The 24,390-nt window shown below is 53.4% G+C and overlaps 8 protein-coding genes across 8 annotated transcripts; 4 read left to right on the forward strand and 4 right to left on the reverse strand.

Moving 5' to 3' along the window:
- Nucleotides 1-68: 68 nt before the first annotated feature.
- HMPREF1120_09071 (acetyl-CoA synthetase) lies at nt 69-2,245 on the reverse strand. Its single transcript, XM_009163348.1, has 2 exons — nt 601-2,245; nt 69-496 (listed from the first exon to the last, which is right to left on the reverse strand). Exons 1-2 carry the CDS (start codon nt 2,027-2,029, stop codon nt 153-155), a joined length of 1,773 nt encoding a protein of 590 aa, XP_009161596.1. The 5' UTR covers nt 2,030-2,245; the 3' UTR covers nt 69-152.
- A 590-nt stretch (nt 2,246-2,835) lies between these two features.
- HMPREF1120_09072 (GATA-binding protein) lies at nt 2,836-5,685 on the reverse strand. The gene is made up of 3 exons (XM_009163349.1): nt 4,783-5,685; nt 3,885-4,707; nt 2,836-3,829 (listed from the first exon to the last, which is right to left on the reverse strand). The coding sequence occupies exons 2-3, from the start codon at nt 4,119-4,121 to the stop codon at nt 3,197-3,199; spliced, it is 870 nt and encodes a 289-aa protein (XP_009161597.1). The 5' UTR covers nt 4,122-4,707; nt 4,783-5,685; the 3' UTR covers nt 2,836-3,196.
- A 1,058-nt stretch (nt 5,686-6,743) lies between these two features.
- On the forward strand, nt 6,744-9,194 carry HMPREF1120_09073 (phosphatidylinositol 4-kinase; the record flags this gene model as incomplete). Its single annotated transcript, XM_009163350.1, has 2 exons — nt 6,744-8,171; nt 8,223-9,194. The coding sequence occupies 2 exons, from the start codon at nt 6,744-6,746 to the stop codon at nt 9,192-9,194; spliced, it is 2,400 nt and encodes a 799-aa protein (XP_009161598.1).
- HMPREF1120_09074 (uncharacterized protein) lies at nt 9,167-11,554 on the reverse strand. Its single transcript, XM_009163351.1, has 2 exons — nt 11,079-11,554; nt 9,167-10,938 (listed from the first exon to the last, which is right to left on the reverse strand). The coding sequence occupies exons 1-2, from the start codon at nt 11,233-11,235 to the stop codon at nt 10,217-10,219; spliced, it is 879 nt and encodes a 292-aa protein (XP_009161599.1). The 5' UTR covers nt 11,236-11,554; the 3' UTR covers nt 9,167-10,216.
- A 296-nt stretch (nt 11,555-11,850) lies between these two features.
- HMPREF1120_09075 (uncharacterized protein) lies at nt 11,851-12,639 on the forward strand (the record flags this gene model as incomplete). Its single annotated transcript, XM_009163352.1, has 1 exon — nt 11,851-12,639. The coding sequence occupies one exon, from the start codon at nt 11,851-11,853 to the stop codon at nt 12,637-12,639; it is 789 nt and encodes a 262-aa protein (XP_009161600.1).
- A 1,843-nt stretch (nt 12,640-14,482) lies between these two features.
- HMPREF1120_09076 (uncharacterized protein) lies at nt 14,483-16,681 on the reverse strand. The gene is made up of 2 exons (XM_009163353.1): nt 16,620-16,681; nt 14,483-16,562 (listed from the first exon to the last, which is right to left on the reverse strand). The coding sequence occupies exon 2, from the start codon at nt 15,540-15,542 to the stop codon at nt 14,901-14,903; it is 642 nt and encodes a 213-aa protein (XP_009161601.1). The 5' UTR covers nt 15,543-16,562; nt 16,620-16,681; the 3' UTR covers nt 14,483-14,900.
- Nucleotides 16,682-19,853: 3,172 nt separating this feature from the next.
- HMPREF1120_09077 (acid phosphatase) lies at nt 19,854-21,925 on the forward strand (the record flags this gene model as incomplete). The annotated part of the gene is made up of 2 exons (XM_009163354.1): nt 19,854-20,005; nt 20,065-21,925. 2 exons carry the CDS (start codon nt 19,854-19,856, stop codon nt 21,923-21,925), a joined length of 2,013 nt encoding a protein of 670 aa, XP_009161602.1.
- Nucleotides 21,926-22,657: 732 nt separating this feature from the next.
- Nucleotides 22,658-24,143, forward strand: HMPREF1120_09078 (ribulose-phosphate 3-epimerase; the record flags this gene model as incomplete). Its single annotated transcript, XM_009163355.1, has 4 exons — nt 22,658-22,771; nt 23,128-23,256; nt 23,422-23,673; nt 23,874-24,143. 4 exons carry the CDS (start codon nt 22,658-22,660, stop codon nt 24,141-24,143), a joined length of 765 nt encoding a protein of 254 aa, XP_009161603.1.
- Between the last annotated feature and the right edge of the window lie 247 nt (nt 24,144-24,390).

A 24,390-nucleotide genomic window follows, 5' to 3' on the forward strand; every position in this document is an offset into this window, starting at 1 on the left:
ACAGCCTTGATCGAACCTTTGGGTGGGTACTTGTACTACTAGTATGCAAGCAAACAAATGTTCAAAAAGGTATGCAAACATGAATTTGATACTGCTAGTATCTCGTACACAGAGTATAAAAATATAATATAGAATGTGTTATATATGTTCATCTACAATTTTGCCCCTTGGCTCTCTCTGTACCGTTTTCTCTCCAACTGCTTCAACTCGGCCCTCTTGATCTTGCCACTGATGGTCTTTGGCAAGAAACTGGCGGGCACAAATTCGATTTTCCTCGGATACTTGTAGGGGGCGGCGTTCTCCTTACAAAACTCCTGCAGCTCCTTGATGAGGGCGTCGTGAACCTGGCTGGACGAAGCGACTTTTGAAGCGGCGGCGTCAGTTAGTACGACGAATGCTTTGACGACCTCGTCGCGTTGCGGGTCCGGCGAGGCCACGACGGCGGATTCGACCACCGCCGGGTGTAGTTTGAGGGTGGATTCGACTTCGAAGGGACCTACAATGAACGGGTTGCGGTGGTTAGCTGGGCTAGGCAAGGCAATATAGGGGCAATCCCATGTCTTTTATGTTGTTGAATCACCTAGGGGTTATTCGACTTACCAATTCGGTAACCACTGGAATTAATAACATCGTCGCTCCGGCCGACGAACCAGAAATAGCCGTCCTTGTCACGACTGGCACGGTCGCCGGTGATAAAGTATTTGCGACCATTGGCAAAGCGGCGGATTTTGTTGTCCAGCTTGCCGGTCTTTTTATCAATGTACCCCTCAAAAATGCCAAAGAAGGACGACTCTTTGTCGTCAGACACGGCAATGGCGATATCACCTTCCTCGTCGTCCTTTGTGACGTTGCCGTCCGGGTCGATGACGGTCAAGGGGACCCCAGGGAGGGGTTTGCCCATGCTCCCGGGTTTGACGGGGTTTTGTTTCTGGTTGGCACACACCACCACGGTCTCGGTCTGGCCGTAGCCGTCGAAGATCTCAATGCCGCCAGTCATGTCCTTCCAGACCCGGATGACGGATTCGTTGAGCGGCTCCCCAGCGCCGCAGCAGTGGACCAGGGCGCGCGGACGGCCTTCCGGGCTAGCGAAGAACCGGCGACTTTCGTCCAGCACCAGCTGCCGGTACACGGTGGGCGGGGCACACAGGGTGGTGATGGGGAACTTGTGCAAGACCTCCAGGGTACGGCGGGGATTGAAGGTCAGCCGGTCGTCGTGCACAAACAGCGTGGCGCCACAGTTCCACGACGAGAAGAACGACCACGCCGCTTTCGCCCATCCTTGCTCCGATAGGTTCCAGTATACCTTGCCCCGGGACAGTTGGAGCCAGTGCATCCCCGTCAGCGCGTGCGCCAGCGGATACGACGTCTGCGTGTGCAGCACCATCTTGGGCGGACCCGTCGTGCCAGATGTGAAGAAGATCAAGGCCGGAGATGTCGCCTTGAGCGTGCTGGGCACGTCGACCATAGAATTCGCGGGGACTTTCGCCAGTTCGCCATGGTAGCCTACCACTCCTTTCGCCAACGGTTTGTTGTTGTCTTCAAGCTGTACAATCACCCGCAGTTTCGGACACTTGTCTTTTACCTTCAGGCATTTGGCAACTGACGTCTCGTCACCTATAAACGCCGCCGCGTCCGAAACCTGCAGCCGGTACTCAATGTCCTTGTCCACCAGCAGCGTCGTGCAGGGACACAGCACAATTCCGGCCCGCAGACACGCCGTCGCAATCTCCCACCATTCCGGAACCCGTGGCGCAATAATGATCACAATGTCGCCCTGCTTGAGACCTAATGACTGCAGCAGCGTAGCCACCCGGTGCGATCGCTCCGAAAAGTGCCGGTATGTGAATTGCTTCGAGGTCGTCAGGTGCTGGTCCGTCCAGTACAGCGCTACCTGTGAGGCATCCTTGGCCGCCCAGTAATCGACCACGTCGCGCGCAAAGTTGAATGATTCCGGTCGCCGCAGTGGTGACACCGGCACCGATGCGACGGCGTCGTCGTGGGAGGAGGAAGATTTGTTGGTCGTCGTCATGCCGAGGTTGGAATGCCGATCTTTGGCCGGGGAAGGGGGCAGAAAACCCGGGGGAGGAAAACCGGGGTCGGGGTGTTTGTCAAAGGTTACGTTGTACAGTACGTACGGGGTATCAATAACACAGCACTGCAAAGAGAAATGAAGATATAGAAGTAGAATCTGAGAGAAAGGCTGCCGAGGCTGGGTCTGTTATTATAGGTAGTAATAATACTGTAGTACTATTGAACCCTTGAACGTCTGTTGCCAGTGATGGTGCTGGGGCTGCACTCCGCGGGCGCCGCTTTGTCTCCCGCAAGGCTGGGGCTAAGGGGCCGCCGGTGGTCCTGCGCTGCCACCGCTGTGCGGTGCTAACTATTGACGAGAGGGACCGGCAGCTAACCGGACCCGGGGTTGATGCGGGGAGATTCTGGGTGAACCACTTGGGCGATGGCCCCGTCGCTTAAAGAACAGTGTGTCAGTACCAGTAACTGGCTGAGAACCGCCGGCTCCCCGGGCTTGCGGTTCATCAACCTTTGCACCTTATAGCACCGCCAGTGGCATATTCCCTACAATGAACACGATCGGCTGAACAGCCAGCGTCGGGTACCATTCATTATTGGTGAACCCACGGTAATCTTCCCGTCCCCACACTTCTGGTCAAGCCCACGCGTTGTACCTACAGTGTTGTAAGTTTCGGATCCGTACTATATCATGGAACCTACCTTATTTTCCTACCTGGTAGGTAGTTGAATATACCACGACTGTACGTTGCTGTTCGACATTACGGGTTCCTGTCTAAGACAGCCTCAGCCTATAAACAGAACGGTGATTAGAGCAACTCTTGGAGACCATGCCTAGCTATCATTCAAGTGCTCCAGCTGGTGACAAACACCAGCACCGAACGCGGCGCTACAGAGTATTATGACAACTTTGTCCGGACAAGAAGGCAGAGGTATGCTGGTGGAACCGCTGTCATCCAATTGCTACCTGTTGTACCTTTTGTTTGTGCATTCGCCGAACTATCCACGCCGGGCACAAATCATTTCATGGCCATATTAAGTATTACACTCTGGCACGCCGTACCATTCACTTCAAGTTCCATAACAACACCGAAATAATCCTGCACCTGGGTATCATGGCGATGACCATACAATTATTCGGTCCATCGCAAACCATCATGTCACTCATTCATCCTTGCGGTTCGTTCGACGACAAACGAGGCTTTTTGGTAGGTCGCTGCTCTTCTTGTTCATGTTTCTGCTCCTGGTCCTCCTGCTGCTGCTCCCGCTCTCGCTCTTGACCCCGGTCATTGACTGCTTTTAACTGCATCTGTAACTCCTCCACTTTCCGCTTCAACTCATCTCGTTCTCGAATGGCTCTGTCGCGCTCCTTGCGAATGTTATTCTCGTTGTCGGAATATACCATCGTGATGACTTCCAGTTCCGACACTCGGGTTCGAAGGTTGGTGTTGGCAGCCACAAGCTGCTCATAGGTCATGGGTTGTTCAGGATGTCGCTCGTTGTTGAGCGAGGCGGCGTTCGGCGAGGGTTGGTTGATGGGGGGAAGGGAAGGAGAGCCGTTGGTGAAATGATGATCAGTTGTAGCAGCTACGCCGTCGAACAGGTGTTGTGGTGCGATGTTAGGATCATGATGGGCACCGGGCGTTCCTGTCCGTGAGATGGGTGAATGCGACCGATCAGAGGCTACCGAAGCGGCCATCTGTGAGACGCGCCGGTGCGCATTGGTCCCATTTGGGGGTGTGGTAAGATCCGACTGTGCGGCCGGAAGGCCATTGTGGGCAGGAAGGCCATTTTGGTCCAACTTGCAACATATCAGCCCTGGCACTGGCGCCCGCGAACTTCGCGACACAACTTACCTTCTTTTTAGGACCTTGATTGGATGTCTTGACTCGATTGCGACTCTTGATGACATCCGTCTTGAGACTGATCGGCCGAGGGCGGCCGTGAAGTTTGAGGAAAAGTCCGCAGGCGTTGCAAAGAACAGAACCGGCTTCGTCGCGTCGCCATAACGGCGTAGTAGAAGTCTGACAATTTTGACATACAGGCTGTGAAAAGGGTAGATTATGGTCAGTCCCAGTCAACGATGCAGCCATGGTTGGCTGGCGTGGCGGGAGAGAAGAAGGGACAAAAAGTAAGGGAGGAATCAGTTATCGATTGTGATATAGTGATAAGGTAACGACTCCGATATGCGATTGCGATTGCAAAGGGCCAGACACAGCGATAAGATAAAGAAGTGCGAGAAGTTGAAGCTGCGGACATGGACGGCCAATGCGTGCGATAAAAGATAAGCAGCCCGAATTATGATCCGCGGCTGGGTCAATCAGCGTGCAGCGCAGTGCCTGTGTGGCTGACCGATTCGTGGCTGACTCAGGCTGGACTTCCAAATCGAATTCAACGCTGGTCTCGTGACTGTGGCTTGGCGCTCAACTGCGCTTCGACGTTCCGAGAGTCCACTGCCGCTGGCAGATACCGTATGACTTGTGATTGAAGTGGCAGGTAGAAACGGAACGGTGTCTTTAACCACAGGTATTTCATCGCAAGGGGATCCTCCATCTCACAGTGTTCGTGGAAATGACTATACGTACCGGTGTATTCCCTGCGATCCCGGGTGTCGGAACCGCTGCCATCATGCTGTTATAACCCATAGGCGTTGGTGATGCATAGCTGCCTGAGAAGACCCTATGATATAAAGTCCCGAGGTCAGTATAACGTCCCCCTGCTTCTGCTACAAATGTCCTTGCAAAAACAGCGTACCTGATCGGCGGGGCGGACCCGGCGAGCGACGTCAGTGTCGCCAGGCCTGGCAAGGCTGGTCGTGGCTCTGAGTGGTATTGTCTGCCAGCATTGTCACTCGAACTTCGTGGGGGAATTTCGTGGCCGCGCAAGAAGAGATCGCCCGTCCCAGGGAGACTGGTCGAGGACGGTCGTGTAATGTTCCCGCCGAAGCCCCCCGACTGCGGTAGGGGCGAAGGCGCTCGCTGGTAATCCCTGCTCGACGGGTGATATTCTCGAAGCCTCGAGTCGTGTACTGGCGTGGACGGTGGTCGGTATGAAGGGTCAAAGGGCGGTGCCCGGAAGAGCGGGGGAGCGACTGCGGAAGCCGTGTTCGATGTCTTCGAGACCTGACCGTGGTCTCAGCGGAAAGATGAAGCGGGCGGAGGTGATTATTGTGAGTCGAAGAACAGAATTATATCAAGCTGATGCAGAAAAAGAATGCCGCCGACAACCAGGCGCGAAAAGAAGAAACAATTACAAGGCACTTTTAGAAAGGAGTGGACGTCTCGCAAGACTGATCAGTGAGGGTACAGAGAACGGTTATCGAGTATCGAGTATCGAGTATCGATAGGCGGGAAGTCCGCGGGTTTTGCTTGTACCCAATACGGATTCATCCTAGGGCAAGGAGAATATTGGTCCCGCCCGTCAGGCTAAGTGGCGATGTCTAATTGCGCCGTGGTTAAGCTGAGACGCGTCTGTCGATATGTGGACTTCCTGACGTTGTACAAGAGTTAGAGCAATCCGGGGCCCAGTTTGCCAGGCCAGTTGGATATCTGGTCATGCATTGGTGTGCCCACGACTGATATCATGACTAGTACAACGTTCAAAATTCCTGAAGGCGACATGAACATAAATCAGTATAACTGGTTATCAGGCTCGAACTGCGATCCGTAGTTGGCGCTGATTCGGCGCTTCGCAAACCTGGGGAAGCAAAAGAAATTGTCTAATCTCGCGGTGGGGATCGGGCTACCGAAAAGTACGCCTCCCTTTTTTTCTCACCGCGGCTGTGCTATCACAGAAGGCCCCATCAGTCTAGTCTATCGGATGAATCGACGGGGTTTCTACGCGCTCGTCAATCGATAATTGACGGGCAGCGATGGACGCTGGGCGATTGCACAAGAGTCGTGTATGCGTCAAATTTGGAGAATGGCAGTACAAGATGATTCCGTTAAGCCATTATGGCAGCTGTCACGATTAACAGTTATCTCTCCCGCGATGCTAGTCAGCTCGAGATAGACCTGACATAAGAGCCTCACAATCTTACACGGCGTTCACCCCTGAAATAAAGTGGCCATGAGGCCTGTCACGCGTCAACGTAGATCAAGGCCCCGTGTCCCGAGATTGACAGCCGCGTCTTTCTCGAACGCGATAAGATTTGGACCCGGATTGGCGCCACAGCTGTGGCTGGTAGGTGTGGCTTTGATCTCACGCATCGCAGACTACTCAAGGCTGGCATTACTGTACAACGAAAGAGTAAAAAGAATGAGACAGTGGCAGTGACAGCGCCGCGACTCGGACTGCACAACTGCTTCACATCCTTTGACCGGACCGAGAGGTGTTCCGAGATCTCGGAGAAATCGGAACCCTAAAGGACAAAGAAAGGGGGGGTGTTGAGAAAGGCTGGACCAGTCGTTCAGGGCCTGTTTAATTGATAGCATCACAGCCGTAGGTGCTCTGCCGTACCGGTCTATCCACCAATGAGGACTCCGCAACCTCCTTACTGAGACATCATTGCAGTCCAGGCCGCCCGAGTCGTGGTCTGAATCATTTCTCGTACGTGGCACAAAATCCTAGAATTCTTTACATGTTCTACGAGGCGACAACGCTAGATCCTTCCGCCGCAGACATCTTCCAGCTCTGAATATCGTTCTACCGCGGCATGTAGGCATCATCAGACCGTCCAGCGCACGCCCAGTCAGGGCCCCCTAGATCAAAACACCATGCCTCGTCATCGAGGAACCTCAGGCTATGCCCGCCTCGCACAAGCAGACGAAGAAGATGGGCCACTCGCCGACGAAGATTCTGGCGATGAGACCTACAACAACACCCCATTAAGTACTCGATATGCTTCAATTCAGCCTGGCCCGCGCGAGCACATGCGCCCCGGGCCTTACGATCGAAGACGAGCCTCGAGACGGATGAGGAGTAACTCGTCCGGGGTAGACATCAAAGCGATAAATGCTCGGTTAGAAAAATGGGCGGAGGAAATCGCCTCCAAATTCAAGATCAATTCAGTCAAGGGCAAGACGCAGGATGAAGAACAATTGGAGATTCACCATTCAGTTTTTCAAGCCCCACCGGGAGTCCATCCTTATACTGCGGAAGAGCTGGCTGCTTATGAAGCCTCGGAGACGCAACGCATGACCAAGGCAGAGTTTGACGCGATTGTGGAAAGTGTGAGGGTGGCAATCGAACAAGGAGTCCATCCCAAAATGATCTCTCAGGGCAGCTCAGGCAGTTACTTTGCGCGAAACAGCCAAGGAAAAGTCGTGGGGGTTTTCAAACCCAAAGATGAAGAGCCATATGCATCGAGGAATCCAAAGTGGACCAAATGGATACACCGGAATCTGTTCCCCTTCTTCTTCGGCCGGGCATGCCTTATCCCCAACTTGTCTTATGTTTCCGAGGCGGCCGCATATGTTCTCGACTGCCAGTTGCGGACGCACCTGGTGCCATATACGGACGTGGTCTGGTTGTCTTCAAAGTCCTTCTACTACGACTTTTGGGAGCGAAGAAGCACCTGGGGCGGAAAGAAGAGCTTACCCGCGAAAGTGGGCAGTTTCCAAGTTTTCCTGAAAGGGTATAAGGACGCAAACATATTCCTTCGTGAGCATCCCTGGCCGGACCAGGCCACTGAGTTCCGGGCGGATCTCGAACACACGCGAAAGAGAAGGCCTCTGTCCAATTGCTTCCCTGCCCGTGGCGGACAGTCGTCGGATGACGACGAAACACCCAGAGTATTATCACCTCCCCCTGAACAGACACCCAGATTTCACTGGACCCCAAGGATAAAACAGCTTTTCCGAGAGGAGCTGGAAAAGCTGGTCATTTTGGATTATATTATGCGCAATACTGACCGGGGTTTGGATAACTGGATGATCAAGATTGACTGGAAGAAGGAGGATGTCACTCTTGTTGTAGAACCGCCAAAGCCCAACGGCAAGGCGGGCCAAGACGGTGATGCCACACCTCGACCGAAATCAGTGAGTCCAGGGCGACCTGAATCGAACACGTCGAGGCCCTATCGTCGATACGAGGCCATGGAGAGCCGGTCCGGCACTCCTTCAAATGCCCGAGACGACAACCTCACGATAAAAATCGGGGCCATTGACAACAGTCTGTCGTGGCCATGGAAACATCCGGATGCCGTACGTACTCTCAGATCCTATTCTGTAGTATCTACTAACCATGGATTGCAGTGGCGGAGTTTTCCCTTTGGCTGGCTCTTCCTCCCCGTCTCTTTAATCGGACAACCGTTCTCAAAGAAGACTCGAGAGCATTTCCTACCTCTTCTCACCTCCACAGCATGGTGGAGTCAAACGCAGCTCGCTCTGCGCAGGGTGTTTTCCTTGGACGCCGACTTCAAGGAGAGCATGTTCGCGCGGCAGATTGCGGTCATGAAAGGCCAAGCGTGGAACGTCGTGGAGACGCTCAAGCAGGACGACCACGGACCACTCGAGCTGACCAGAAGGACCAGGGTCTGTGTCTGGGACGATCTGGTCGACGTACCTGTGGCGATACCGATGCGGATGCCCTCGACTGAAATGAGCCGCCGCGCCCATCACCGGTACGATCCACAACAGGAAGAAATGGACATTGGAGCATCCTATGCATCTGCACCACCCGCGGCAAGGCCGGCGCCGCAACATGATCTCTTGGGGTCATTGACCCCGGACCTGCCGAATCCCAACCGGTTCGACCTGACACGGGAGGACAGTGGCGCCGATCTTGCCTCTGCCGCTGGGGCTGGCCCTGACGAAGAGGGACTGGGACCCAGCAGTCCCCCCGTCAATAATAACAACAACATGCCGCTCTTCGATGCCACAGACTATGCCAAAGAAGCAAGGAACAGCTTAGGCAACAACACCACGCCCGCCGCCCTCCCCGCCCGGCCTAGTGCCAGGGGCGGCGGGAAGAACAGATTCAGCTTCGAGTTCCCCCGACGTGGTGGCGAGCCGCCTTCTCATCACTCAAAGTCAAGTAGTTCCAAACGCCAGCGGTCGTTGTCCACCCGCAGCGGCAAGCAGCCGCAAATCTTTTATGAGGGCGACGATCTAGAAGGCGACTTGGGCTACGCCGCCGCCAGCGACATGGAACAACATAAGCGGAAAGTCATTGTCGAGAGGTTGGAGACGGTCAAGAGCAAAAAACCCGTCTTCACATGGTGTTAAGAGACCAGACAGAAATCACGGTTAGGTCAATATTTCTACAAGGCCAAGAGTGTGGATAAACCTGTTACCCCCTCTCATAACTGCAGTGGGCCTTTTTCGGAGGGTATAAATCACCGAAGGGGTGTGTTCGATACAGCCCTTGGAAAACAGTCCCAAAATGATGTCCTCTCTACGTACATATGTGCATTTTAACAACCAGCATCGGTACGGCATCGGCATTGGAAATCAAGCCGCACAAACAGACGGACAGCCTAGCCATCCCAATGCATGGCATGCATGGCGTTGCTATGAAGAGCATGAATGAGGTGTCCGTCTTTAGATAAAGTACCTACCTACTACTACTCACGGCCGGGAGAGTAAGAGCATTCGTCCTCATGTTTATGCATGGATGAGCAGGACCTGGACAAAGAATCGGATTGACAATGCATCAATCCTCTGGATGTTATTGAGCAAGAAAAGATTTACTGTATGGGCCACATACCGGCGTCAAGTTCCACCTTAGGATGTCAGAGTACTAAAACACTGTAGACCAGTGTAACACTTTGAAAGCTTCAGGCAACTGGTTTGCTTTTGGCCTCGCTGCGGCCTGTCCTCCCCTACTCCGTCCTCTCTAGGTAGGTATTAAGTAGAACAGTCGGACTTGAATGTCAACATGGTTCAACCAGCGCTGTCTGTCAATACCTACTAAGTAGTAACAACTGAAGCTCCTCCATCTACTAGTGATCATCGTGCCAGGGGCATAATGCCCGACCATCCCATCTGTCCCGAATGACAGGCCCACAAAACAAACGCCAATGGATGAACGATGACTCCTACGTTATCATAGATTTGATTGTCCATCCCCAAAGCTTTCTTCTGTCGGACGCGCCATCGCATCCGAAACCATTCAAAACCACATGGAGGCATTGGAGCCAAGCCGAGCCGAGCCGGACGAAGTCAGTGGTGCTCAAGCCGGAACTGGGCAGGGCCTATCTTGCTGATCAGCAGTTAGGTGACCATGATTCTGTTTTTGTTGCCATCAATCACGAGAAATCCTCTTCCTCCTTCTCAATAGCATTCTTGACGCGCAACAACAAGGTAGTTTTCCACTTGTCCAGCTTGCTCAACTGGTCATACTGGAACAGCTTGTCAGCAAAGGACTCTTGATCGCCCTCCTCGACGGCGGTGACCAGGTCCATCAACAACAGATTTTCGCGCGAGCTGGCAAATCCATTGTCCAATTCTCGGTAATGTTCCAGGGCACGCTTCGTGGCGACCAAGTCGCCGGCGGCCAGATAACAGATGCCGGCTTTGAGGAAGTAATCTTTGACGGACCACCGCATGAGGTTGTTGTTGAGGGAAGACTTGGCCACGGCCTCGAATTTGGCAATCGCCGTCTGGTAGTCACCTTCGAGGGCGGCCAGGTCCGCGACCTTGAGGTATAGCTTGTTGGCAAGAGCTTCGGCGTTGTCGCTTTCGTACCATTGCGCCGCTGTGTCGTAGGCGGCCAGGGCTTTCTTCTGATCGCCCAGTTCCATTTCGTACACTTCGGCCAGGTTTTGCTGGTGCGTGGCCGCCCGTCGGAAGTTGCCTTTGGTCGTGTAGTGCGAAATCGCGGCCGCGAGAACCCGCACCGCGTCTTGCGGCGAGTCTTTGCGGTATACTTTAAATGCTTCGGTCAGAGTGTTGGCCATGTCGTCCGGCTCGTTCAGTTTGCTTTGTTGTATCGAGGCGGCTTTTTCAAATGCTTGTCCGGCTTCATAGTCTGTCGACAATTGGTCAATGGCCATATCTCAGAAGGGTGTAGGCGGGGCGTCCATGGGTATACATAGACATGTATGTGGCTGGACAGGGCATAGCATATGCATAGCCCTAAAACCAGACAGTGGTTTAGTCACTACTTACTTTGTTTCTGTACCCGGAATGCATTTGCCGCTTGTGTATACAGGTCCGCGGCGTTCTCCCATTTCTCGGTCCGGCCGCCAAAGAAACTGAAGCCGCCTGAGGCTCCCTGGGCCGCCTTGTCGGCTTTCTGCAATAGTGCTCGAGGATCTTGCGCCATGGCTGTGCCGTTGTACTCTGTATGGTTCCGCGGGGATTGCAGAACAAAGGGAGGAGTAGAAGCAGGTGGTATGAATTAGACGTCGGCTGGATCAATCGTTTTGAGAATCGCCGGCGGTTCGGTCAATGCCTTGGAAGGGACAAAGCGCGGGGCAAGAAGCGGGCCGGCAACAGACGCGGGTATGATTAGATTTTTGTCGTCGTCTACCTCAATTGCAGTCGTGTAGTTGTATGAAATAGGTAATACGCATCAATCAGTGTATAGACGACGGACGGGGTGACTTGAGTTGCCTTGATGAACTGGGGTCCCGTCGTCAGCGAGCCACGTTGGAGTTGATGCGCAGGCAAAGCGGCCACCGCGTTATTGAGGAGACCCGTGTTGCCGCTTTAATCAACACAACTTGAACGACAACTTGCAATGTCACTCAATGCCAGCAACTTTAACAGTCTGTTCCGGCTCTCACAATGATCCCATGAGTCTGAACTGATAAACATCCCGCAGCTATGCTTCTATCCTACTAAGTTGATTCAGATTCAGACTCTACGTCTATGTGAGCAAACACCAAAGCTGTCACATACCGGAGGCGGTTCCTTTGGCCTTCGCTGAGGAGCGACCATGCCTCGCATCACGAGGGGCGCATTGACGATTCGGACAGAACTGTCGGGACCAGGGGCAAGTCCTGAACGCGATAAGCTATTACGGCTCGTCAAGTCGATCGAAATCAACCCCAAGATCGCATCTCTCCTAAGAAACCCAACATGGTCGGTCTCTTCACTCATGCCGCCGCCGCAGGCCGGGCCTTCATCCACTGGCACTTCTACGCAACCGGGCGGGCTGCGCTCCGGAGATATTGAGAAGAAGGCTTCGAGCAAGAAAGACAAAGCATCGTCAGATGCTCAGCCGAAAGAAGTCGACCAGTTCGAAATCACACCTTCCAAACTCCACCACCTCCTACGTCTGTCCGCGCTGCCGCCGCCGAGAACCGAAGCGGAGCAGACGAGCATGCTTCGAACACTACAGCAACAATTGCATTTCGTCAAGGAGATCCAAAAGGTCGACACGACGGGCGTGGAACCGCTGGTGTCCCTGCGCGACGAGACGCAGGAAGCACGACAACGGAGCGAATTTACGCTCGAGTCGGTCCAAGACTTCCTAAAAATGGAGGACAAGGTCGGCGTCAATGGAACAATACGGAGACGCAAGGCCCCCGTCGATTGGAGCAAGGAATTCCCCCGGAAACTGTCCGCGCATCCGGAGAAAGGTATCCCGGACCGCCAGGACGATCGGATCCTAAAGCCGTTTGAGCTGGGTGTCGAGGGCAACGAAAGCAGAAAGAGAGGCCACTTCTTCTTCGTTAAGAGGTTGAAGAAGTCGGAGGAAATTGCTGCGTCGGAAGAAGGATGAAATTCAACCAGAAGGAAAACATGTTGCCTCCTTCCTGCCTGACTATGTAAATGGCCCGTCCGATATCATGCCAGAACCGGAAGGGCATCACATTACACCTGTGAAGAACCAGTCCACCTCCAGCAGATGGGCCTCTAACCCTCACAGCCTTCCAGTCACGGGGTGCCCGGGATTTGAAGAAGCATACAAAACAACCGCCGAAAAGAGCCGCGATATACTGTGCCCAGTTACGAGCCAACAACGTTCAGTGCTTGATAGATGGATAGCTCCTTGGCCGACTCACCGTTCCAACCGAAGCGGTCGACACGACCTATTTTACTCCGGGACAAGTCCAAGTTGCGAACATTTGCGACACATAGGAGCGCAGCGGACCGGAGCGTGGATGCAATGATCTCGACTATCCATCCGCTGCCATTTGATGCCAGTATTCCAGAACAAAAAGAGACGTGCTATTACCTTAGACATGCCTACCCCAGCACCTTCACGGACACACACTCCACCCCCCCTGTCAGGGTGCCACGATGACATGGCAAACTATACTATTCGGCAAGACTGAACTACAGCCTCTCTCGGGGGAGAATGAAATGAGAGCGCGACATATGACTCCCAGCTCCTTCATTTGTGACCACTGCACAGTGGATGAGGAACTACAACGTCGGGCCTCGGCTGACCGTGAACACGAACAGGAACACACGGCCGTATCAGTCTATTCAGGGCGACTACTGGTAGGGTACAACAAACCAGTCGTTAGCTCGCTTAACTACTTATATTACTTTAGCTCTCCCCGTGTCTGACAAAGGATGGCGGCACGGAGCTCAACCCTGATAAGAGGATAGGGTACCTTAGTAAGCGGGACAGGAGCACGGAGTCTTGAACTTTGCTCGGATAATCGCTCTGCTTTGTGCCGCACAACAGTCGGTCCTGACCCTAACTGGTCCTGTGTTTCAAGACACTGTCTATACAATTTATTTAAAGGGACGGTTCCAAACAGCATTTTGAGCCGGTTCGACAAATCCTGATAACACAAGCGAGAAGGCCACTACTGAATAACCAATGGGGACGAGACGACTTGCACCGATCAAACGGAGAGCTTGAAGCAGCCTGTGCAGAGTCCATCGCCCATGTATCCACTTAGCAACTTGAAGCGGGCTGGTTAGGCTCTGCAGTAGTGACGAGGGTCACTTTCATGGAGCTCTCGATGGAGACAGACTGGGAGTGCTTGCTCGGTACAGTATCTTGCACGAGTTCGGGGTATCAGTTCCCGGGGAGAGTGGAGTGGCCCGCTTAGCGAGTAACTAGTACTACGGGGTGTGCGGCGTGCCTTGACTGGGGCAGCAGTGCCGCGGCACACCATCCATCCATCTGATGACCTCGCTTTTGTTTGTTGTAGAACGACTCAAACGGCTTCGTGGGACGGCGCGAGAAACAGAAGGCTCGAGTGGCACAGGAGTTGGAATATTCGGTTAGGTCTTGGACAGTCTGTCGCTCTATCTCTTCCACCCAACAAATTGAACAAGCTGGAGAAGACGAGTATTCAGCCGGAGATCAGCCAGCAGTCGAACTCCCCCGTAGCACCTAATAATACTGTAGGTAGTTAGGTTAGGTCAAACCTTAGCTTACTAGTACAGCAGTAGGTGCCTCGAGGACGAGCAATGCGAACTTGAATGACCAGCTTTCCAGGCCGGATCGACAATAACAGGCCCCTTGGTGCAGTGTCTCGCGGTCCGGAGAAGGATGGGCACTTGGATGGTGGGAGCTTTTACTCTCGTGGGCAAGCGCACGCATGGTCAAAACTAAGGTAACGCGAAGGTGTGTCAAGATCAGTTAACAAGGCCGAAAGATCCGAGGGAACGAATGGGAGGATGGATGGGTTGGTATCCGAGACGCGGTACTACGCCTTATTGTAATTCCACATCCTCAATATTATAGCGTAGATATCTCACCCGTCAAGTATAGCTTGGTATGCCCGGTCAAGATAGCCAGTCCAAGTATGGTCTGATAGAATCTCCTCTCTAAATAAGGCTGTCGGCCCCTGTCATGGTCTGGCTTAAGTATGACATCACACAGCACGGCGCAGCCTTACCCGGATAGCTAACAGCTATAGAAATAAACACAAGACAGCCGGAAAGGAATACTTTGTGAAGGATGAGATATGCAGTGCATGCCGCCCTCCTATAACAATTGCGAGCCGGGGACGGACGAACAGTTGAGCCGGCCAGGAGAGAAGATGAAAGTAAGTCACGACAGAGCTGCAGGTGAGCCTACACAGACATAGCCGCAGCGCCGGTGATTCGAACAAACTCCTCCTCGACGTGAGCCCACACCTTCTGCAATGTGCCATCCTCTCTCATCTTGGCCAACCGCTGCTCGACCTTGGGTGGCGCGCTCTCGCCGTCGATGTTGATCGAGTACACGCCGCTGCCGGTATTGCCATCCGTCCCTCGCGCGACCCCGACGCCCGGTGGCAATGGCACCCCAGCCGCGATAGCAGCAGCAGCATCCTCGTCGCCTCGAGCTCTCGGAGGGAAGCGAGCGCTCGTCGAGAAGAACACTTGGCGCTCGCCGGCCTCGTCGAAATTGAGGAAGACAAACGGGCCGATGACCTTGAAGACGGCCTTCATGACCATCATCGTCGCGGATTTGACCTCCTTTCCCAGGTTGGTCTTGACGGAACCCGGGAAGTCATGAATGAAGCAGACATCAGGGGCCTTCTCCGCGATGGCCTCCAAAGCGAGAGTCGTCATGGAGCTGAAGTGGCCGCGCTGCGACAACAGCTGGACATTGTGGCCCTGCAGATCCCCCGTATCGACCGGGCCCTCCTTGGTCGCGGCGAAGACGGCGACAACGCGGCGGAGGTCAGTAGCTTTCCGCACCAGTGGCAGGAGGTTGACGATGAAGCGCATGCGCGCGTAGAATGTCACGGCGGCCGGGTAGTTGAGCCCCTCGTCAGTGTCTACGATGAGGTGAAGTCAGTCAGCAAGTCCTCCTTGTCTCTTCTTGCCTCCACCAGCGGCCAAGCATACCCATGCCACGCCGTACCCCCAGGGTTGTCTTGATTCTTTCCTGCCTGGTAATAGCTAGATCCCCGATTCCATCCACTCACATACCTTTCCCGGTAACCATGGTTCCTGTCGTTAGGAACAGGATATTAATGGCATCCTCATTGTTCTTGATCCCGCGGCAGACATTGTCGACTGCTTTCATCAGGCTAACGTCAACGCTAATGTAGATGTATTCTCCTTCTGGATTCAGCTTTTGCAGCTCAGCCCGCACACGGTCCCCAGACGCCTTGGACCGCCCCAGGAAGTAGATCCGGGGCCTGACGGCGACCTTGGCAAACTGTATCAACGACGTCTCGCCGATGCCGCTAGTTGCTCCGGCGAAAACGGCCACGAGCCCGGGCCGCAGACTGGTTCCCACCCGCGAATTGGAAGCCCGGATCTGCTCCAGAGAGACCATGGCAGACGATATGGTCACTGCGATGGGAAAGCAAAACTTGAAAAAGTTGGGTGCTAATAGTTGGATGAAGGCCTGATGACGGTCGCGGCGCTTCGAAGAGACGGGACGTGTGAGCTACGAGGAAGTGTAGGGTAGTTCATGGAAATCCCTTCTCGTCGCCATCTGCCTGCCTGTACATACCTCCCTATGTATGTAGGTAAACAGATGCTGCTCGAGGACGAAAGTTCCCCCGAGCCTCCGTTCCGTTCCCTCCGACCATCCGTATCTCCGTGCCTCGAGCAACAACCATGTTGTTATTCTGTTTGATGCCTTCAAAGAGCATAAGGGAGTCGAGAATCACTCATGCACTGACAGCTGGAATACACTACCGCATAACTCGTGAATAGTATGTGTCTGAGGAGTGAGGAACAATGATGGGGAGAAGGTAGTAAAACAGACCAAAGACCGTAAGCTAGAAAGCTCACCTAGCAGCGACATCTGTTAACAAGGCTTTGTTGTGTTGTTAGACCACAAGCACCTACCAAGGGTCAGTATAGTAGGCCACAATGGCACAATTAGCAGGGAGTGGTGCTGCTGTTGTTCAGTTGTTTAAGGCCATCTCCGAATATATGTACATACATATGCCTCAGGCTGTTACCGTCATTGTTGGAGTTAGTCATGTGATCTAGGTTCAGAACCACGTGTTGGCTCAAATTGGTTTTTGCTCTGGGCCAGCCAGTAAGATTCAGTGCAGTGGAAATAATTATTTGTAAGCGCCGAGAATTTGCGGGTCCCTCAGTCAGACTAAAAGCTCGGCATTATGCTATGTAGGATGCAGAATTTTCCCATACAAATGAGATTTTATTATTCTGTCAGGCAAAATGATTATGTAATCTCAAATCACGTGCTGACTTTGCTGCAACTCGTCCGTGTTTGGCTGCAGGTTGACTAATCATGTCATGTGACTGCATATATTGTTCCTGCACCCCAGGGGGTACTTTAAATTCTGTCCAGCACTGGCACACATGGACATTGTACGTCCATGTCTGCAAGAGTGCTCACCCTCAACAACCACATTACCAGGCATCTCAAGGAATACGGAGTGGGCAAGCCATACACTGCAGGGAAAGCCGACCATCTAGCGCCTATCCTGTCGGTCCTTGAAGTTCCTGGATGCTGTGCTGCCGGGTTCCGTCAGCCGCCGTGATGCCAACACCGACAGGGGCAGTTCGGAACAAGACACGCATTCGGGAGCGCTGACTTGGTTGGGCTTAGGGAGCCCTAAGGGAGCGTGACCCGGGGGATCCTCCTTAGTTCTGTAGTGCTAGTGCTAGGGCCTATCAAATCGTCGAGGTGATTCCTTGCCTGCAGTGGCTGGCTGGGCTAAGTTTTTATCGAGTCTAGCACCGCTGTTTAGGCTTCCCATGGGATGCTTCGGTGCATGTTTCGATTTCCTTGCCCGAGCGGTTGTAGCCAGCGGGCTGAGAACTAAAGTTATTTATTACTACGGGGCAAATATGAGCCAGGACGAAGTGGAATCTGTGGGAAATGTGGACGGGATTGTTTATTGTGGGCACGGGGTTGACTTCTCGAGTTGAACGGCTTGCTGCAGCTTAGGTGCCAGACTTGACTACAGGTAAATTAGCTTTCGCTTTATCTGGTTCGGTTGAGCCGTGTCGGTGTCGGTGTCGACGAGCCAGTGGTAGCGACAAAAGGACCAAGGATTACTGGCATGTGGTTGTGCCCTTGACCTTGATTATTGTGACCTGACCTGCAGTGTTTGACGTGGAGTGCGAGAAAGACTGAGCACGGGTCGTGGTGCCAGTGCCAGTGTCGGGTGTGTGACGGCGCCTGAATCCATGCACTGGCGGTCAAGTAATTTACTATGTACTCCCTGACTTCCTGCTCTCTTATAAATCACCCCACCTCTGGCACTGGCAGGATGCGCATAAGTAGCCGACTCAGCAGTGACATCAGGCTGCCGTGCTGCCGAACGGCAATCGAGCTGGACGGGATGAAAACATGACGGCTTCGGCAACAATGCACAATAATGAGCATTGGCGATCTTCCTGCTAGCAAGAAGCATCCTTCTGTGCATCCTCCTACCGGTACTGCTAACCTAGGTACTTCTACTAGGGAGGAACTATTGGTGATTGATCAATGACAGCACGAGCAGTCCTAGCCTCTTGGTTTCACTAGCAGCCCATGCCAGCGCTCGTCAGCGATGCCTACCTGCTAGGGTAAGTGTATCCTGGCCATCTGCCTTTAGCTGTACGGCAGTGGGCTCCAGGCACTGCAGGCATCATTGGCAGTTTTCTCCCTAGCGCTGCCTGTCAGCTGCAGAGCAATGGCCCCTCGGCACCCCCGTTTTCTTCTGGAAGGCCGCTATTTTGCCTTCCACCGCCTAAGGAGCCCGCTACAGCCGATTTTCCATGCCAGTGTCCTGTGCTCCCAAGGGGCCCGCACGCTGTCACTGTCGCCCGTCTCGCACTAACTGCTACAGTATTGGCAATTCCGCGGGCGACTAGCGACAACTGGAGCCTAGTGGTAAGCCATGACCCAGAGAGCCACCGACCTACAACCTACCACAACTTGTGAACCACCAAAGATACCAGCCACCGGGCAGTGCAATCCAAGTCTCACCGTCTCCTGAGTCTCGTCTCTGGCACAAGCACATGCATGCCGATAGTAATAAGGCATCAAAGTCTCACTTCAATTGCAGCAGCCCTGACACAAGACGGGCATTGGCATCATCCATCACAACCGATCGTCCCTGCTGGCACGGTCAAGATGACTCGACCGGAGATAGAGACACGACATGCATGGATAACAGGCCAGTGAGAGCTAACGGCTACTGCTACTGCGACTGCGACTGCCAGGATAAGGGCACAAGCAGTGAGAGTAATGAGCCTCGGGCGATGGCCTTAGGAGCCAAACCTCTGCCTATGCTCGACTATATTGGATATTATATAGCTGTCAAGCGTGTCCAGCGCGCTTCGACTTCTCGTCCCTGTTTGTCCGTTTGCTTGACGTACAATATTGACCCTGGCAGATCCTGTGATCGCTCTCTACCTCCCCTCTCCCCAGCATCAACAATTGCTAGTCCACTCACTTGGTTGCTACAGATTAAGAGCATATCAGTCTGCTCTTGTTCAGCAGTCTGCCAAGCAGCCAACGGTCTGCGATCACCAGCGGCGCATCGCTCCCTGCAGCTCAAATCAATCAAGCCTAAACCTGGCCCGCCTCCCGTCTCTCAGACGCCTCCTAAGCGTCCCAAGCCCACCGGAAATCCACTCTTAGCAGTGGCCTCCGGCCGATCGTGCGGCCCCAAGCAAAAAGGTCGCAGGCACTGACGACCCGCGTCCACCGCTACTGGCCAACTACTGCAGGCTGCTTAAACTCACCTGTCTTTCAGGCTTGTCTACCTTAGGTCATATCCACCAAATCATCGACTGCCACTGCCACTGCCACTCGCACCGCACGCAGTCTGAAGAGTCTGTGCTGATTAACCTCTTCCCGTCCCGGCTCATCTGTATCCCATTCTTTTTTCAACCCGGAGACTGTGGCGCAACCTTCGCTGAAGCAGATTCTTCCTCCGCCATTTCTCGAGAATGCCGCACCGGGCGACGACGACAATCTCTCCTACCCGATAGCCCCGTCGCCTCGATCGCCGTCTTTCCATCGTTGCATTGCAGCGCATTACTGCGACTCCGGCCATTTCCTCCGCACTCGACCCAAAAACTTAGACCCTCTATTCACACATGGCCACGGCCACCATGGACGGTTACGATCCTCTTGCAATGCCTTACCTACACAGTCCCATGCCTTTTACGGGCGGAAATATACAAAACCTGGACTACATGAGTGTTCCGTCGGTCATGGATTTGCAAGAGCAGTATTCCAACTTTGACTCCGAACCCTACATGAGGTAAGTAATGGAAAGGCCTTTCTCTGTCTCCTGTCTTTTTCTGACGGAGTGTTCAAAAGTGGCGATGAGCTCAGCTTTGCGCCGTCAACCGGCTTGCAACATCCCGCCATGCTGAAGCGCTACTCTTCCGGGTTCGAAGACCCGTTCGCCGAAAGCACGATGGCTCAATTCGACCAGGTCCCTACAGAAGGTGGTGCGCCCGAGAGCCCCTCGATTGATCGCGACAGCAAGTATCTCAGTTTTTCCATGCCCCGATACAACTTTACGCTGCTGGACGATTCTTTCCGGCGGTCTTCCGTCAACATTAGCGCACAACTTCACGGCATGTTCTTTCTGGCCGAGTCGCAATGGCCCGCAACGGCTGATACGCCTCCTCCGCCACCCGAACTCACCTGCTATCGGCGAAATCTTTTTCAGATCACCGGCTCCGTGACGCTGCCGCGGAATCTCCGATATGTGTTCACGGATGACGGTTCCAGAATTCCCATCTACGAGCTCGAATTGGCAGTGTCGGCAACCGAGTCGGTGGAAGGCAACGCCGTCAAGATCATTTCGGTGCCATGGAAGACCCCGGCCGGGGGTGAACCGGCCAAACCAGAAGACAAGGCCGAACGAGAACCTCCCACGATTCCGCTTGACAAGATGTCGGGACAGGATCTCGACACCGATTACACGACATTCCCAATTCAATGGAAGCGATTACAGTTCCGCATAGCCACGGCCAACAACGGCCGAAGGAAAGAGCTGCAGCAACATTTCACGCTCCATCTGAAAATCATGGCATCCTTATCTACTGGTGGTAAGATCTCGATTGCGGAAGCTCATTCGGGCCCTGTCATTGTTCGAGGACGAAGTCCCCGGAACTTTGCCGCTCGCAAGGACATGCCTTTGAGCAGTAGTTCCACGGCCCGCAAACATCTTCCACCGACCTCCAGAGCTGGAACCAGCCAGACTTCGGTTCCGCAGGTCACTTCTGCGCCCAAGGTCAAAACACCACCTGAGGATTTGACCCAACCAATTGTGCCGTTTGACGGTGCCAATCCGAATAATAGTAATAACAGCGACATGAAATCATCCGACCCGACCGATCTCAACAATTGGATGTCGCAAGTCGTCCCCGAACCTCCCCTTCCCACACCTTCCTACTCGGCCGTCATGAACCCTCCACCCATGCCTACATTTTCACATGATCCCACGACACCCGAACTTGGCACCCCAGGAGCCACGTTTCCGTTTACTTTTCCGCAAGAGATGGCCTCCAACGGCAACCGACCGCTCAGCTTACATTTTGGGAGTGATGACGAAGGCAGTCCATTCCCTCACGCCGAACAGCAAGGGGGCTCGCGACCGTCGTCTCGGCCTCCGACGTCAAATCCGTCACCATCACTGGTCAACAAGGGTCAAGGGCAGGCAGGTTCTACGCTTGGCCACGGCCCGGCGGCAGGGACGCCATACACCACCCACCATCACGGTGCATCCCCGGGCCCTTCTCAACCCAGCTCGGGTAGTTTGGTCAACCATAATGGGAACGGAATCGGTGGCAGTCGCCCTCGCCTACATTCGCACGGCCTGTCCATGACCAGTGTACCAACCTCCACGCCGGCGCCTATGAATCACTCGGAGCCTTCGTCGTCTTCTGTGATTCAGACACTGCCTGCATCACGACCAGACCTCGTCGACTCTAAAACTAGCACCAGTATCAGCACCAGCACCGCTACAGGCCAGCAGACATACCCCGGCGCGCAAGGGGAAAGTGCTGATGAACTATACGAGTATTTTCCGCTCGGTTTGGACGACTGGATGCCGCCAGTGGACGCCGTGTTTCGCCCGCACGTTGTCCATCATAGCGGACCGTTGCCGCCTGACCCGAGGTCACCGGGAAGGCATACGAGCAAACGGTATTTCAGTGAGGTTGTATAGTAGAAAGGAGACACGACGAACACGATACATACAACTCAAAAAATATGAGTACTCGTGGTGTCCTAGGAAGCACACCATGAACTTGAACTTGAAGTTTTATGGCTCCATTTGGCATCTTACCATCGAGTCCGATGAACACCACAGCAAATATCAGGATACAACTATCTACTACCAGCAGTAGGTGTTAAGTTGAAGTTGTTGTTGGGTTGAATGAACAGGTTACTCCGCGGTTATTGTCGGAGAAGTCAAGATCCAGCAGCGTTGCCAGCCTGATTGTGTTAGGATTAGCAGCACTAGGCACCTTAGTCTACTATTACTAAGTAGCCTGTTACGTGTTTTAGCATCTACCTACCAATGACAATACAGTACCCTTCGTGAATCTGAAATGACGCAGTTTCTTCCATCTCCAACTTGAAGACTGCTACTTTTCTGCACCAACAACGTTGTACACGAAGCATTCATTTCCGCGGCCTACCTTATTGACCTGTGGTTGTTTGCATAAGTAAAACACTACACTAATAGACCTCCCCTATACTTGTCTACAGGACACTTTTCCGAGACGGTGTGGTCCCCATTCACTCCAGCGCAGCGCATCGCATCCGGAGACTTCCACGAATCTACAGAACGAGAGGGACGAGGAAAAACCCCTTACAACCCATTACTTAGTCTCGATCCATTCCTGCGCGAATAAAGCATTTTGTTCCCGTACCGTGTCTGTCACGTTCCGGCAAAATGGCTCCTCCAGCGATTATTGCCCCGTCGATCCTAAGTGCCGATTTTGCGAAGTTGGGCGAGGAATGCGCCAAAACGATGAAGCAGGGGGCGGATTGGTTACACGTCGATATTGTAGGTGTTTCGGGTTTGTTTGGTTTTGTTTGTCTTTTCGTTCCTGGGCGGTGTAAAAGTGAGGTCGCGGTTGAGGCGGGGCTATGGGTTCGTTCCGGGCCTGGAGAAGGGAAAAAAGGACAAAGAGTGGTGGAATATCACAGGGAGTGTTTCGTCCTGGGTGCAAAGGAGATGATGCCCTGCGTTTAAAGCAGGTTGATTGACGCAAATACTCTCTGTCCGGGGCCGACCGACGGCTCTCAGGGATACGGCAAAGCACTGCTCTTCAGACATGGATGTTGGGAGTCGAGGCTTGGTTCTTGAGTGATTCTAAACATCCATAAGGACGATTTTAGCTGACTAGGGTCAACACACAGATGGACGGCCATTTCGTGCCCAATCTCACCTTCGGGCCCCCAGTCGTGACCAAGATACGAAGTTATGTCGACCGTCCCAACCGGCCTTTCGCGAGAGGCACGTTCGATTGCCATATGATGATTGCAGAGGTGAGATAGCAACCCACATTTTTTTGTTTTCTTTTTTCACGTCCGGCTCTGGGCTCTTGAGGTTATGATTTTCGAGTGCTACAAGTCGGCTACTGCTACTGTGTCTATCCCTTTCCTCCTTCAAGTCGTGCCTTACAGTTACTGAACAACCGTGTCAATTTCTAGCCTCATCGCTGGGCCAAGAACTTCCGCGACGCCGGCTGTGATCTATACTGTTTCCATTATGAGGCCGCGGTATCAAGTGTGGCAGCCACCGACCCTGAAGACAAGACAACGACGCGCCCAACATCTCCCAAAGAATTGATCCGCTATATCCACGAACTCGGCATGCAAGCCGGAATTGCCATCAAACCCGAAACGAGCGTCGATGTCTTGTGGGATATTCTGGAGACTGAGGTTCCTGAAGAGCGGCCTGATGTACGTTGTTCATATCCCCTTTCCCCCACTCTGACTGCCATGCCTTGGACAGATAGGACTCCTGTGCATCCAGCCTACACATCTACGCGTCATTTGCAAGAACGAGTTATGGCCGAGATCTGGGAGTCTAAACAAGTCGAAGGTGGTTGGTTGTTTTATGACAAAGCAGCAGACTAACAGTTCCTGTTCCATCCAAACAGATGGTCCTCGTCATGACGGTGCACCCGGGCTTTGGCGGCCAGAAGTTCATGGCCAGCGAACTGCCCAAAGTCGAAGCGCTGCGCAAGAAATATCCCAATCTTAACATCGAGGTTGACGGCGGCTTGGGAGAAAAGACGATTGATCAAGCGGCAGATGCGGGCGCCAACGTTATTGTAGCAGGAAGCGCCGTGTTTGGCGCCCAAGATCCGGCCCATGTTATTCAAGTTTTGAGAGAGGCGGTGGAGAAAAGAAGGACCGGGAATTTATGATTGACTCAAGGTTGTTCAGGTTTCTGTCCTGATATCGAGGGCATGATTTGATGCATTTAGGAGCAGAAAAGGGGTACAGCTAGATAGATTTGAACAACAGCTTGTCTTATGGTTCAGCCTGATGGCAATTAGAGAACACCAATAGACATTGGTCTTGTCGTCATCATTATCACCGTGTCTCTAGGATGTGGTCCTTTGTTGTCAGCGAGTATACCGACAGTCATCCCCAGGGGTTTGGGCAGTGACG

The sequence above is a fragment of the Exophiala dermatitidis genome, assembly GCF_000230625.1.
Source record: "Exophiala dermatitidis NIH/UT8656 unplaced genomic scaffold supercont1.8, whole genome shotgun sequence".
Taxonomy (NCBI): Eukaryota; Fungi; Ascomycota; class Eurotiomycetes; order Chaetothyriales; family Herpotrichiellaceae; genus Exophiala; species Exophiala dermatitidis.

Bases quoted from the DNA above. Each gene is read 5' to 3' on its own strand.
- HMPREF1120_09071 (XM_009163348.1), bottom strand. From the start codon at position 2,029: ATGACGACGACCAACAAATCTTCCTCCTCCCACGACGACGCCGTCGCA. The intron at 497-600 runs GTAAGTCGAATA...CGTTCATTGTAG, and splicing joins TTCCAGTGGTTACCGAATTG to GTCCCTTCGAAGTCGAATCC.
- HMPREF1120_09072 (XM_009163349.1), bottom strand. From the start codon at position 4,121: ATGGCTGCATCGTTGACTGGGACTGACCATAATCTACCCTTTTCACAG. The intron at 3,830-3,884 runs GTAAGTTGTGTC...ATATGTTGCAAG, and splicing joins ATCAAGGTCCTAAAAAGAAG to TTGGACCAAAATGGCCTTCC.
- HMPREF1120_09074 (XM_009163351.1), bottom strand. From the start codon at position 11,235: ATGGCGCAAGATCCTCGAGCACTATTGCAGAAAGCCGACAAGGCGGCC. The intron at 10,939-11,078 runs GTAAGTAGTGAC...AATTGTCGACAG, and splicing joins ATTCCGGGTACAGAAACAAA to ACTATGAAGCCGGACAAGCA.
- HMPREF1120_09076 (XM_009163353.1), bottom strand. From the start codon at position 15,542: ATGCGCTTCATCGTCAACCTCCTGCCACTGGTGCGGAAAGCTACTGAC.